The following is a 15,997-nucleotide window of genomic DNA, read 5'->3' as shown; positions in this document are numbered from 1 at the left end:
TCGTAAATATAATATGGATATATTTGCATGTTGTATATACATATATTAGATATATACTAATTTAAATATAGAGAGTTTGAAATTATTCGGTTGTTTTAATTTTATCATTTTTGTTGAGACATTCATACAATCCGTTGAAATTGTAAGTAAGGGGTGTGCAATTATTTAAAACATTTTTTCCATTCTTATTATTTAAAGATAAATTATCATTATTATCATCAATGTTAGTAGATTGGCTATTTTTTTTTGTACTTAATATATCGATTTTGGTATGTTCATTATTTACGCTATTTACGCTATTTCCGTTATTTACGTTATTTACGTTATTTACGTTATTATTACCATGTCCATAATTTGAAAAACCGCCATTAGTCTTATATGCCATTTCATAAAAATTTAAATTAGCCATACTTGAATTATTTTCACTACTATCTAAAAAATAATTGGAATAGCTATTTTTAGAAATCTGAGATAAATCATTTTTTTTATGTTCATTTATATAATAATTTTGATCAGCACCATTTAATGAGTCATTTAACATACCATTTGTTATATTATTTTCTACATTTGTAAAAAAATGATTATTATTAATTATATCATCATTGTCTTTATTATTAACACAACCATTTTTAACATTGTTCATATTATTTTTGTTAAAATAATTATAGCTAAATACCTGTCCGTTCATATTATTATTTACACTACTAATCATATTGCTATTTTTTATTTCTCTATTTGACTCACTAATATTATTAGTATTAATATTGCCATAACCATTTTGGAAAATACTTAATAAATTTCCATTTTCATTATATCCATTTTTATTTTTGTTCATAATATTTCTTCTATTTTGGTAATCTATTAAATCGTTCATGCTGTTTGTGTCAGTTTCCACCTGACTGTTCATATTTTCTCCGATTTTTTTTTTATTTGAAAATATTTTTTCAAAATCATAGCTCGAAACATTGTTATTATTTCCTAATAAAAATTTGTTAATATCTTCATATTTCATACTATTCTCATTTATATTACCAAACTTGTTTTTTATATAGTCATAATTTCGACTATTATTATTATTATTGTTATTTCTGTTCATACAATTTCCATTGTTTTCATTAAACATGCACATATTCCATTTATATTCTGAAATGTTTAAAATATTGTCATTATTTCTCATATCATGATGACTGTTCATGCGATTTTCATTCATTTTATCATTTCCTTTCCCATTTAATAATATAGTACTTTCATCAGATAAATTTTCATTTATTTCATGTTCTTCATTTAATATATCTTTCTTTATGTTATTTCCTTTTTTATTTAAAATCATATTTTTTTTCATTTTTTTATTTCCTTTTTTTAAATCATAATCATTAGAAGAAGATATATCAGATGATAATGAACTGTAACCTTCATCAAATCTTTCTCCTCCTTGTCCAACTTTTTCACTTGAAGAAATTATTTCTTTTTCTATATAACTTTTATCCATTACAGCTTCATTAATAAAATTATTTATTTCATCATTTCGTATATCTTTTAAATCATTTAATTTGGCACTCGAATTCGTTTTTCTATTTTCATATTCTACATTACAATTACCATTATCTTTTATTATTCCATTGTTCATATTATTAATTCCATTCTTTTTATAATTATCATAATTATTATAATAATTTACTTTAACTCCATTCATATTTCCTTTCTTACCTATATCATCTACATTACAATAACCATTACTCATATTGCTAATACTATTCACATTGCTAATGCTATTTACATTGCTAATACTATTTACATTACTAAAATTTGTCATCGAATTCATACTATTACATAAATCATTTGAACTCAATACTGTATAGTTGCTCATGATATGTTCATTATTATTATTATTATTATTGTTTGAACTTTTAGGAATTATAAACTGGTCATTAAATTCATTATATTTGTTAGTTCCATTACTTCCATTATTATTGTCTAATAAAAATTCATTATCCATAATAATTTTTTTAAATTGATAATCAACATTATTTGTATAATATTCAAAAGATTCATGATTTATTTTATTTTCATCATTTCGTTTTATTTCTTCATTTCCATTTTGAACATTTTTTTCAGATGGAATTTTGATACTACTATTATCATTACTTGATTTCATAAATGCTTGCATTAAAATTCTATTTTTAGATTCCTTTTCATTTTTATTTCCATCACATAAATTTATGTTGTTCATATTATATATCAAGTTTTCTAAATTCATGTTCATTTGATGCATTTCATTTATATTCTTTTCATTTTTTTCATCAAGCCCAACTTTATTCATATCAGAAACATCAACGGAATCATTTATTTTGTTCATTAAATTAAGGCTTGTCATATTATTACCATATCGGTCTGTTCTAGATCTATTTTTATAATTATATCCCATCGCCATATTTTTGAAATTTTCTATATTCTCAACATTTTCGTCGTTTTCTTTTCTTTTATGTATCCCATTTTCATTAAAATAATTTGAACAATTTTTTGAATCATTCATATTTATCTCATTCTTATCATTATAACCATTTTTTGGTGAATTAAAGTTTATATCATAATTCATATTTAATAATAAACTTTGTTTATCCATTTTTCGTAAAATAGACATCCTATCAAAATTATTAATATCCTCATATACACCATTCATATTACTATTATTATTTCCTCTACTATTTTCATCATTTTGTGTATTATGTTCTAATGCAAAATTATTTTTATAATATTCATTTAGTAACATTGTTTTATTTCCCATATTATAATTTTTCATATTTCCATAATTATTGCTAAAAATATCTGTATTTTCTCCATTATTTACATTCTTATATTTGTATATTTTCCCATTTGAAATTTCTCTTTCATCCATTATTCCATCGTAATTATAATGATATCCATTCGATGTTATGTTCTCAAATTTATTGTTTATCAAATTTTCTTTTGTGGAATTTTTTCTTCTCATATAATCCCCATTCATCAAAAGGTCGTTATACAATATGTCTTCATCTGCAAAGGGACAAGGTAAAAAAAAAAAATAAAAAAAAAAAATAAAAATAATAAAAAAAAATAATAAAAAAAAATAATAAAAAAAAATAATAAAAAAAAATATATATTTTTAATTGAAAAAAACTACGACGATGATCTCACAAAAGTGTGCTCATTTATTAGCTCATGTTAAAATAATATAAAACTTGTTATAGCATTTCCAAAGACAAGAATGAATAAAACATTTCACATATTTTCGTTTAAATTGTCAGTACCTTTATCTATGTTTCCAATGCAGCCATTCACCTGATTTGTATCAAGCAAATATTCTTTGTATGTTTTTCTCTCATTATTCCGATAAAAGTTAAAAGGAGATTTTTTTGAGTCCTTCATATTTTCATTATTACGAAAACGATTCATATTATATTTATCTTTTTCTTTATTCCCATCATCTTCACTATCTCCTAAACCTTTACGCAATTCATATTCGTTATTTTGATTGTTTTTATTAATCTTGTTATTTCTACTATTATCTCTTTGTCCATTTTTATTGCCGTTATTATTTTTAGAATTATTTTCATTATTATCCTTTTCATTGTCACCATTATTCATATTATCATTATAATCCTCATGATTACCTTTTACTTCATCTGTTTGCTTATTTTCGTTATTATTTATATCCATTCTATTTTTATAGTTTTCAAGATCTTCATTATTATATACTCTACTCATAAGTTCTGTTGACGAAAATTTTACAGATGGGTCCAACTGATTTATGCTATGTGCCATAGGGCATTTATCTGCCTTACTACAATAGCCTGAGAAAATAAAGAAATGAAAAAGAGATATAATATGCCACTTTAGTACTATAAAATATTTTTTTTTTTTTTTTTTTTTTTTTTTTTATTGCTAACCATCTAAAAAATATTTTGTACACAATCTCAGGGCTTTTCCAGAACCTCTTAATTCTTCTTCTGTATGAGCAAATGTACATTTAGATGCTTCACAATAACTTCCCGATAAAAATGTATAGCACATTCGAGTCTGGTAATGAGAAAATATAAAAAAAAAATCAAAAACATAAATATGGATACATTCATATTTATAAAAATTTAAGTTAAAATAAAAAAATATATATCATAATAAACGTAGTAAAAAAACTTACTTTGTAAAATTTAGGCATCGGTCTAACATCTAACTCGCCATGAGCCCAACTACATTTGTTACCACGAGCGCAAATTCCTTTTGCGTAAAAAGAGCAAAGCTGTGTTTTATATAACCTACAAAATTAATTAAACAAATAAATAATATATGCATATTTATTCACTGAATAAGATTAAATTATATCCTCAGATCTACATCTATATGATCCACTATGTAAAGAGTCTATATTCATTAAAAGCTAAAAATTTTGTAGACTTACATTTTTTCCGGAATATATAAATATTTTTTGATTAAAAATATTATTGAACGTACTTCCAATGGTTTGATATATTAATTTATTTAAACGATTTATTCTAAGCTCTTCCCAAAAACACACACAATAATAAGTACACACACAAATATGATATAATGAATACCTAATTTATTGCGGATATTTTAGTAAATACTAAACTACTATATATATAAAACTGCATATACATATATTTAGTCACATAAAAGTATAATATACACATTTACATATAAATATAGATATTATATAGATAATAGAATGAATTAATTTAATTTTTTAATGCAAAAAAAAAAAAAAAAAAAATACAGGATTTAATTGGTAAAAACATACATAAAAATTAAAATAAACTGAATATTTAGATCTGATATAATATATATATATGTATATATATTTAAAAGACATTAAAAATATGATTTTAAAAACAAAAATTATAATTTATAAAGATAAAAATTTCAACATAAAAAAAAATACACATGCATAGATATAATATACAGGTTGTGGTAAAATATATAGGAAGTATAAAATATAAACTGCGAATAAATTAAAGATTGGAAATTTAATTGGTATAAAAAAACGAATGTAAAGAAAAATAATGAAATAAATCTAAAAAAAATGATATGTATTATTTAAGCAAAATAATAAAACATAACATTTATAAATTTATTTGTCTACTTAAACCCATGCTATATATATATATATATATATATTTGATGCTGGATATATTTCATATCTTGCTTTTGCGTATTGAGCAAAAAATACGAAAACATATACACATACAACTTGTTGTACTGTAATTATTTGAACGTATCTATATTGTATGTTTTGTTTCTTTGTTTTTTTTACATATTTATTATATTTCTATTTCTTTCTGATATTGTGGAAATTGATATTTGCTTGGGGTTTTAACTACTATTTATATTTATTACTATTTTTGAGATTGGTAGATTTTTATAATCTTAACAATTTATTTAACATAAAATGTATATCACCTTATCGGACATGCATTTATGAATTAAACAAAATATGAAAAGGAATTATGCATACTTATTATGTATTTTATTAAAAACTTCAAAAAAATAACATATGCTACAAAAAACATGTACACATATATATCTCTCTCTCTATATATATATTACAGTAATTGAAAAACTTAATTTAAAGTATGTTATAAATTAATATAAAATGTAAATATACATGAAAACTCGTAATCATCAAATAAATTTAATTGGGGGATATGTTATTTATAGTGTATAATAAAATGCAGGAATGGGAGCCTACAAGGATATAACTTAACAATGTATGAAGAAATAAATGTATCAATAAAGCATAATAATAATAATAATACATAGAAATGTAATATAACAAAAAATTATTATAATAACTTATAGAAAAGCAGTGTAGAGTTTCGATATATTTTGAGGGAATGTGTGGTAGTAAGGGGTAAGCTATCAATTAACTGATATATATAATATATATATATATATATATATATAGATATACATAAAATATTATATAAAGCATTTAAACAAATATATGTACGTGTAAGCATGTATTTACACTACTTGATATTTGCTGATGTTCAAATATTATTAAAAATTAAAAATAACATAAACATATAAAATGTAAATAAAGTTATTTTAAAAAATACATAAAAAGTTATATAAAGTATTTAAAAAAAGGACCGGAAATTATAAATTTCAATTATTACGATAAAAGTATTACTTCCTATGATAAAAATATAATTTTATAAAAAAATGATATTCTTGTATATATGAAAAATATATAATAATTATGAAAAATGTACACATAATAATATTTAATGGGATGTACGTAAATATGTACATAATACAAGCATTCTATGTAGCACAACGGCTATTCCTTGAAATATAGAAACGATAGAAGAAAAAAAAAAAATATATAGGAAAACAAATGCAATATTACATGTATGCTCATACAAAAATAGCTAATACTACTATTTTGTTAGCTAGTTATATGAATATATATGTACGTACATGCACATTTGCAATAATATATATATAATATATATATATATATACATTTAGTGCATTTGTGCTTATTTTTAGTAGTTTTTTAATTTTTCCATATATAGGAAAGAAAAACTTAATTAAAAAACTCAGATATTTAAGAATGTGTATAGAATATAAAAACAAAACAAATTATGCACGAAGGAAAAAATATATGTATATGTATGGCATACGTATGTATGCATATGTTTGTTTATGTAATGTATTGTATTTATTCATATATAGATATAACTATCTCATACCATATGAAATATTCTTCATAAAACACAATTATTATGCATTTAATAAATAGGTTTCTTATTTTATGTTGATACTCTTCTTATATAGTGTACCCCTATGTATATACAATAAATATATTTTACTGTGTGCGTTTATATATGCATATATATTAATTATGTACTATTCCTTTATAATATAACGGGAAAGAATATTTTTTTTATGTACGTTCATATATTTTTTCCCTCTAAATAGCTAGCTTTCTAAAATTATGTACACTTACAAATTGCACACACATATATATATATGATATATTCATATAAACGCACAAAATATACAATATAGGAAGTTATAGAACAACTGGTTATTAAAACAAAACAACGTTTCATTAAAATATTACCACAAAAAACGTATGTATTGTTTAAACTTTATTTGTGAAATATACATAAAGTAAAATTTACTTATATGGCTATTTATTCAATAAAGCGTTTAATGCACATTAGAAAAAATATAAAAATGAATATATATATTATTTAAAATGTTATGACTTTTCGATTTCGTACTATTATATATATTAAGAAATAAATTAATATTACAAAATAAATGCATAAATTATTCATAAAAGTTCAGAAAATAATACTTGTACATATATTTAAGCTCTAAAAAACACAATAAAAAATACTTCAAAGTAGTTCACAATTTTATGCAACCTTTTTAATAATTGTACATAAATGTATAAAATTATAACAAAATGGGCAATACCACTAGATAAACGCACACATATATAGTTCTGCTTTTGTGCGAACTCATATATTTGTATAAAATACACTGTCTATATATATGTATATACATGTGTAACGATTAAAAAAAAATAATAATATAATAATATACTTTTTTGGTATCTTCTTATTACTGGATTATATATAAGAAATAAATTGAAAAAGTATATTTAAAATATAATTGAAAAGAATTAAAAAAAAAATATATATATATATATATTTATTATTTTAAAAGATTATTACATATATTTTCTATTTCTCTACATAATATGCATTTATAAAACGGTCGTTGCATATCCGAGGTGTATCCATGCATATATTTATTTATTTGTATAATTTTCTTGCGCAAAAAAATTATATTAATAAATATATAGGAAAAATTCTTCAAAATACGCTATAAGGGTTAAAAAAATTTAACTTAGACATAAATTAAAAAAAAAATACGATGAGATCATAAAGTATACAATTTATTTCCATATAAATATAATTTGGATATTACTGTATATATCCATATATTGTGTATTGATACCATATATATGTATATGTATATGTATATGTATATGCATATGCATGTGAAAACATATATGTGTATCTATAAATGCATATATCTAAGATTTATTGTATGGGTACAATAGAATAATGCATTCTTATACATGTATAGGTGCAATATTTCTAATTATAAAAAATAATATCTTAGTAAAATATATATAAAGAATATTGTATAGGTGCATAAAAATATATTAAAACTTTAAAATGAAGGCTTAAATATATATATGTTATAAATCAAACATAAGTATATATACAAAACTCTATTTATAACTATACGCATATAGACACTTTCGCAGTAAATACGATATCGTTCAAAATTTATATCAACATGTATGTATATATGAACCATTAAAAAATTAGTGTAGCAAGTATTTAAATAATAATTAAGAATTACTGGTAGTAAAATATCGGTACATAAAAAGAAGAGTTGTCTTTATGTTAATATCAATATAATCACATGTATACATATGAACTCTTTTATGCATTTATATTTTCTACATACATATATATATATATATATAATGCATATTCACGCAATATTTGTATGTACATTAAATTATGCTCATACATGGATATTATATTCATATGTTATCTTCTTCTCTTTACATGTGTAGAGAAAGATGTATATGACTGTACATAAGAATCACATGAAATCACATAAGGTGTAATGGAAAAATACTATACCAAAGAAATCGAGGATACATATAGGCGCAAATAAATAAGAAACTGTTTAAAATGTATGTATCAAAAATATGGGGGAGGATGATCGTTCTCTCTCTCTTTCTCTCTCTCTTTCTATATGTATATATACTAATACAACACAATTATTTTTTTTTGTACGTTTATTAGCGGATTAATATAAGCTACTTGAAAAAAAGGAATGTAAGGTGGGTTATAAAATAAAAGGTTCAAAAAAGGTGAATGCCCAAATTTATTGATAAAGGAACCTGACAATGATTTGTATTTTCACTGTATGCTCGCTATGCAAAGTGTAATAAATAAATATATATATATTATGTAATATTTAAGTGAAATAAATAGATATGCAGATATGGTAATATATGGGGATGATACTTCTTGTTCTATACCAGTGTTAAATTAATAAGAAAATATAAAATTTAAATATATATATATATTTATATATATAAATGTGTCATAATTTGATTATTATAAAAATCAAGACCTTTATCATATATAGTTTTGAAATTTTGTAGATATGTATATTTATGGAAATTTTAAAAAAACAGATAAATTTTACAAAAATTGTTTGATAAGCTAAATAACGTATGTTTATTAATTATTATTATTGTTATTTTTGTTAGTATTCCATATTTTATTTTATTATTTTTTTTATTTTTTTTTATAATTAAAATTAGGCTTAAAAAATGGCTAACACGACATGTGTGTAAATATAGAGGGATGAACATGAAGATATAAAAATATATTAAGTAGAAATTATATATCATATTTAAAAAAAAAAAAAAAAAAAAATATATAGTATGTACTATTCATGTGTATACATTTTTCATTCTTCTATCTGCGCTTTTTTGGTGTACGTATTTTATTTTCAGATTTTATAATTTTTTTTTTTTAAATAATAATACTTAATTTTTGATGTTACGATAAAAATTATATTTTTTATAGGTCTATATATATATTTTTTCTATTTAAAAAGGATGTACATACACATTATTTTTTAATAATATACCGAAGATAAGGCACTATATGTTATTCACGCATTTAGTTTTCCACATTTAGTTTTTCACACTTAGTTATTCACACTTAGTTATTCACACTTAGTTATTCACACTTAGTTATTCACACATTTAGTTACTCTTTTTATTTTATTCATTGATTTATTTTTACTATTTTTATAAAAGTACATTTTACAATTAAGTACACTGATCTTTTGGCCAAAAAGACACAACCTATTTTGGTAAAATTGAAAACAAAATAATATTAAAACCCATTAGTAATAAAAATAAATAAATAAAAAGGATAAAAATTGGAATACCAGTAAAAAACATGTAAAATATAAAATAGTGCATTAAATACGTACACTATGAAATTTATCGTCTTTTTTTTATTACGACATTTTTCATAGGTATATCCTATAAAAGTACTCATTTTATATTCAAAAAAAATAAAAAATATTATTGCTTATATTAATAATAAAAAAATTGAACTTTATTTAATCCGTTTTACATTTGTATTTCAAATAACCTTTAAAGAAATAAATGCATAAGCAAATTAAATATTTTTCCTTTTATATTTTATTCGTATGCATTTGGCTTTTTATTTTGAAATGTATATTATAGGGTTATGAAAAAAAACCATTACTACTATTGATAATTGTAGTAGTAATAGTAGTAATAGTAGTAGTAATAGTAATAGTAGTAATAATAGTAGTAATAGTAGTAATAGTAATAATATACTATTCAGAAGAAGTTATTATTATTTTATTTTTTGGGGGGGGGAAGTTACACACCGTTTGGTACTTGTTTTTCTTTTTACTATAAATTAAAAGTCATTAAACTTTTTTCTAATTTCAAAATTACGGTGATATAAAAATAAAACACAATCTTGTTATAATATACACATGCATATACATATATATATATATATAATATATTTATTTATTTGTTCATTTGATAATTTGTTTGATCTTAGGAAACTGGCAAGGTGTTTCTCCCTTTGCTTATGTATGCTCACGTTCTCCTTATATTATAATATTCGTGAATAATTTAAAACTACCAACTAATTATTAAACTACTATTTTATAACATTTTTATGATCATATATTTTTTTTAAAGTATTATAAAATTTGTAGAGACCAACTATTTAAACACACTTATAGCTATATTTGTAGGAACTGGTTTATAAAAAAAAAAAAAAAAAAAAAAAAAATTACAAAATAATTGATAGAATATTATATATAAATAATTTTTGTGAAATAAAAAAAAAAATTACAAAATAATTGATAGAATATTATATATAAATAATTTTTGTGAAATAAAATGGTTGATAAATCTCATAAGCATATGCATTTTTTTTCAGTACAACTTTCTCTAATAAAAAAGGGTAATATATAAAAATATCAAATTGTGTAAATGTGTTTAAATAACAAAAAAAATACAAGGCTTAATGTTTTAAGATAAATATATTTTTTTTCGCATTACATATATATGCATATGTTTTAGAAAAATTATTTCTTCACAATATTGTACCTTTTTATTTTTTAATTTGTTCACATTTTATTATTTCGTTAAATTAAATTTAATATTTTTTTCAAACAAAGGTATATTGTTCTTTTTTCCCATATGCATACTTTATGTACTCATATATTTATAATTATGTATTACATATATTTATAGTTATTACGTACGTACATTTATAATTATTATGTCACATATTTATAATTATTATGTCATATATTTACAATTATTATGTCATATATTTACAATTATTATGTCATATATTCATAATTATTATGACATTTTTATGTTCATTTAACTAATTTGAACGAAATACATCAAAAGATCATATTTCAAATTTTCTGCACACACATATACATACATAACACAAATTGATACATACACATACATACATATATATACATACATATACATAACACAAATTGATCATATACACATTTTGGAGAGCTCAAAATGAGTATCGATATCGAAGAGTTTAGAGAGGAAAATGTGGAGGAGTTTAAAATAAAAAGTGAAATTAAATCAATAGAAAATGAACTAAAAAATTGGTTTATAAAAAGACGATTAAATATGGAATTAAATTATTCATTAAAAAAGCTTTTTGATAATTATAATTTTGTTGGTTTGTCAATAAATAGAAATATAGATATGAAAGATAAAATGATGTGGTATGACATGGTTAATGGTAAACCAGAATTAGAAGATACTTTATCTATTGATGCTAAGGAATATAAATGTGATCAATATATCGACTTATGGAATTCAAGCACAACTATTGATAATCCTTGTAAACTTGTAGGTTCAATTTATTTTAGATGCTTAAAAAATAATTATACTTTAAATCAAACAGATAGAGAAAATAAATGTTTACACAGTTTTATGAATTTTAGTAATTGTAGAAAAGCATTAAAACTACAACAAGCTAATAATATCAAAAATTCTATGATTAAACAAAATACTGAAGATAATATTGCCAAAGCTTTATTCGAAAGACGAAGTAAGCTCCTTGAAATGGTCAAGGCTGATCACTAAAAAATTGAGAATATATATTAAATTTGGTCATAAAAAATAATTTCACTAACTTATTTACATCTTAAGATGGGCAGAAAATTGGCCAAATGGTTGAACCAATAATACGCCAGTCCGTGTAAGATAAAAAAAAATAAAAGATAAAAAATAAAAATAATTTTTTTAATAAAAAAACGTTGGAAAAGTCCCACCAAGCAACAAACTTGCAAAAGGTCTATTTTTAAAATACATGAAAAAAATACGCAAATAATTAATATAGAATAACCCACTTGTATTATAATCCTTTTTTTTTTATTTTCCCCGTGGACAAACATATATGTATATAATCTAATAGAAACAAATGTAACCATGCATGTATTCACACTTTTTTTACAATTTTTTTAAACTTTTTTACATTTTTTTGTTTACTCTGCTTAAAAATATTTCTACCAATTAAGCATCAGTCTTTAATAACTATCCATGCATGAATAGGGAAAGAAAATATTTCATCGGGGGATTCTATAATTTTTGTGATTCAAAATAAAGGACATAAATAGGAATAGTATCTTTTTATAATTTTTATTTTCTTCAGTTTTTAATATAATTAATATTTAACTCCACCCATAAAAGTTCGAGCATCTGGTACTTGACCATTAAAAGAAGCAGATGAAAAATCAAAATTTGGATGTTCCATTTGAAATCTTTCTAAAAGCATTTTTTTTTTTGTATTATTCTCATCAACAGGATTTAAATTTTTATGTCCTTTAAAAACACAATTCCATACTTCTGCTTTTTTAACTTTTGTTAATAATATATGCAAAATATTATCATCTATATACCAATATGAACATTCCTCATCAATCAAGCTAAATAATTCTCCTTCTAAAAAGCTTTCTGCTCCTTTTAATCCAATACTAACTCTTTTACTTTTTATATTTATGTTTAAATCATTTTTATTTATATTTGAGTTCATATTTATATAAATGTTTATTTCATCTATTGTTTGTTCCCATTCATAAATTAGGGCGCCTACATAAAAAAAAAAAAAAAAAAAAAAAAAAAAAAAAAAAAAAACTATGATGATACATTTTTCAAAATACTCAAATTAAACATTAAAGAATTTTTTTCCTTTTTCTTCCTTTTTTTTTCATGTATGAAATGTCTTATTTTTTTATACAGTAAGGTATTTGTTTTAATACGAATAAACTATTTTGATCTTACCATTATTCATATATTTATGTCTTTTGTTGTATATTTCCCCCATATTTATACATACACATACAGGTAAATATTATATTTTTTATTTTACTTTCTATTTTAAATTGGAAAAAACGTTTAGTTAATAAAAAAGGAAAACAAACAAATATGGATCATGAGTAGTGTTACCTAAAAATATTTTTTTAGTATTTATTCAAAGTCGCTTTAACTCATTTATTTGACCATTTGGTTTATGTTATAATGTGAAATATAGCCATATTTTTCATTTCGAAAAAAACAAAAAAAAATAATAAAATACACAGTTGGCAAAATTAATGTGATAAAATAAAATACCCAAAATAATAAATTACTGGGGATAACTCATTACCTTAACAATTGCATGAATAAAAAAAAATTCATTCTTTTCATATATTAAAAAATATATTAAAATATATATATGTATATATTTTTTTTTTTTTTTTTTTTTTTTAAATGATGGTAAAAAAACATATACATATAAGCAACATTAAATAGCGAAATACACTTTTTAAATGTCATAAAATAGTTGATTTATTTATTTCTTAATCCTATGTCATCAATACATTATTATTAATAATATATTTCCCCTCCAAATATTATTGTACTATTATTGTTATAGGGGAATAATATACAAATATGTAAAAATAAAAAATAAGAAAAATAAAAAATATGATTACCAAATACTGGATAACAAAATTTCCAGTTTGACTATTTGCAGCGATAGAAAAGGTAAGGACAATAATTATCTCACCATTCAAATTATAAAAAAAAAAAAAAAAAAACTTTAAATTCATCAAAAAGTGTATACAGATATTTTTTAATATAATGGGAGGAGATGGAGGAAGTTTACCTCAAAGAGTCGATTTAGTTCGTATGAAAAATAAAAGATTAAGAGAAAATACGGGAAGTTTAGGATACGAAAAGAATACACTTGTTACTATTAGTCATAATAAGTTTAATAAAAAAGAATTGAAGGAATATTATTTTAGTCATTGTGTTATATCTCAAGTAAATTAAATAAATTTATCAATCTACAAATAACATATATATATGTATCCATAAATCTATTTTGTCTACCCTATTATTCATTTTGTTATTTTCAGGAAATTCTCACAGAACCATTTTTCTGTTGCCGTCTTGGATACTTATATAATAAAGAAAACGTTTTTAAATTAATTTTATTTAAGAAACAAAATAAAAAAAAAAAAAAAAAAAATTTGTATGAAAAATTTGAACATATAGATTCCCTTAAAGATTTGGTTCTATGTAAAAATAAATTAAATGAAGATAATAAATTAGTTTGTTTGATTTCAAACGAAATAATTAATTCAACTTGTGGTGCTATATGTCTATTTTCCTGTGGATGTATTTTTTCAAAAAAAGTTTTCAATAAAGTTAATGTATCAAAGGTAATCTTAATAGATATACATACACATATCCAAATTATATATATGTACATATTTTTATAAGACATTAATAAAATATATCTTAATATCCTCAATAATATATTGACATTATTTTTTTTCTCATTTTTCACTGTTTTCAGGAAAATGTTTGTATAGCTTGTAACAAAAAATTTAAGCAAAGTGATATCATTGAAATTGGCTTAGATGATGAAGATGCCCTTGACGAAAAAAGAAAAATAATAAAAAAACGAAAACTTGATAAAGAAAAAAAGGAAATAACTCATCATGAAAACAAATAAAGAAAATACCACAATATATTTTTCCATTTTTTTTTGTAATAATTTATATCATACAAAAAGTCTGAATTATAGAAATTATCACCTCTACACCAATTCGAAAAAAGATTAAGAAAAAAAAAAACACTGCTCCTATTCTCATGTTATATATATTTGTGCGAAACTTCTATAATAATATATGACCAGAGAAATAGAAGCATATTATCAATTTATATAATAATCGGTGAATGATATGAAGAAAATAAATTAGTCACACATTCATTTACATACTTATTTAGTATATTTTAGTCGTTTTCGTAAAAATAAAAAATATATATAACCATCTTCTTAAAGTATATTAAAAATATTTATTTTAATTTATATATATATATAATATTAATTATATGCATTTTAATTCATTTTTGTCTTATTTTGAATCAACTCGTCATTTTTAGTATTCTCAATTATAGCTTAAATATATATCCATACAAATATGTGTGTTTAGAATATATTTTATTTATTGTTCATTTATAAAATAGTTGGAAACAAATAAAATACACAAAGGGGGGGATATTCTTTTAAATAAAATATACAAAGGGGGGAATATTCTTTTGGGTTTTTGACTAAAATTTGTATAACCTTTACGTATTTTATAAAATATGAATGAACTGTATTATAAATTTTTTGGCTTTAATTTCATTAACTCAAAGATAAAAAATAATGATTAATAAAAATCATATTAAGAGAAAAAAAATTATGAACATAATATAATAACAGTAATAAAGGATAAAAGAACGAAAAAA

General features: G+C 21.3%; 4 protein-coding genes across 4 annotated transcripts; 2 read left to right on the top strand and 2 right to left on the bottom strand.

The window, feature by feature from the left end:
- Positions 1 to 82: 82 nt before the first annotated feature.
- On the bottom strand, positions 83 to 4,437 carry PY17X_0831300 (zinc finger protein, putative; the record flags this gene model as incomplete). The annotated part of the gene is made up of 5 exons (XM_022955781.1): positions 83 to 3,033; positions 3,288 to 3,830; positions 3,927 to 4,056; positions 4,178 to 4,292; positions 4,436 to 4,437. Coding segments are annotated over 5 exons (3,741 nt in total).
- A 7,285-nt stretch (positions 4,438 to 11,722) lies between these two features.
- PY17X_0831200 (conserved protein, unknown function) lies at positions 11,723 to 12,301 on the top strand (the record flags this gene model as incomplete). Its single annotated transcript, XM_725765.1, has 1 exon — positions 11,723 to 12,301. One exon carries the CDS (start codon positions 11,723 to 11,725, stop codon positions 12,299 to 12,301), a length of 579 nt encoding a protein of 192 aa, XP_730858.1.
- Positions 12,302 to 12,881: 580 nt separating this feature from the next.
- On the bottom strand, positions 12,882 to 13,541 carry PY17X_0831100 (HSP90 co-chaperone p23, putative; the record flags this gene model as incomplete). The annotated part of the gene is made up of 2 exons (XM_022955780.1): positions 12,882 to 13,306; positions 13,499 to 13,541. The coding sequence occupies 2 exons, from the start codon at positions 13,539 to 13,541 to the stop codon at positions 12,882 to 12,884; spliced, it is 468 nt and encodes a 155-aa protein (XP_022812012.1).
- Positions 13,542 to 14,338: 797 nt separating this feature from the next.
- PY17X_0831000 (replication termination factor, putative) lies at positions 14,339 to 15,218 on the top strand (the record flags this gene model as incomplete). The annotated part of the gene is made up of 3 exons (XM_725425.1): positions 14,339 to 14,521; positions 14,617 to 14,922; positions 15,060 to 15,218. The coding sequence occupies 3 exons, from the start codon at positions 14,339 to 14,341 to the stop codon at positions 15,216 to 15,218; spliced, it is 648 nt and encodes a 215-aa protein (XP_730518.1).
- Between the last annotated feature and the right edge of the window lie 779 nt (positions 15,219 to 15,997).

This window comes from Plasmodium yoelii (assembly GCF_900002385.2).
Source record: "Plasmodium yoelii strain 17X genome assembly, chromosome: 8".
Taxonomy (NCBI): domain Eukaryota; phylum Apicomplexa; class Aconoidasida; order Haemosporida; family Plasmodiidae; genus Plasmodium; species Plasmodium yoelii.
Note: the sequence above shows the minus strand (reverse complement) of the source record. Positions and strands in the feature narration are given on the sequence as shown.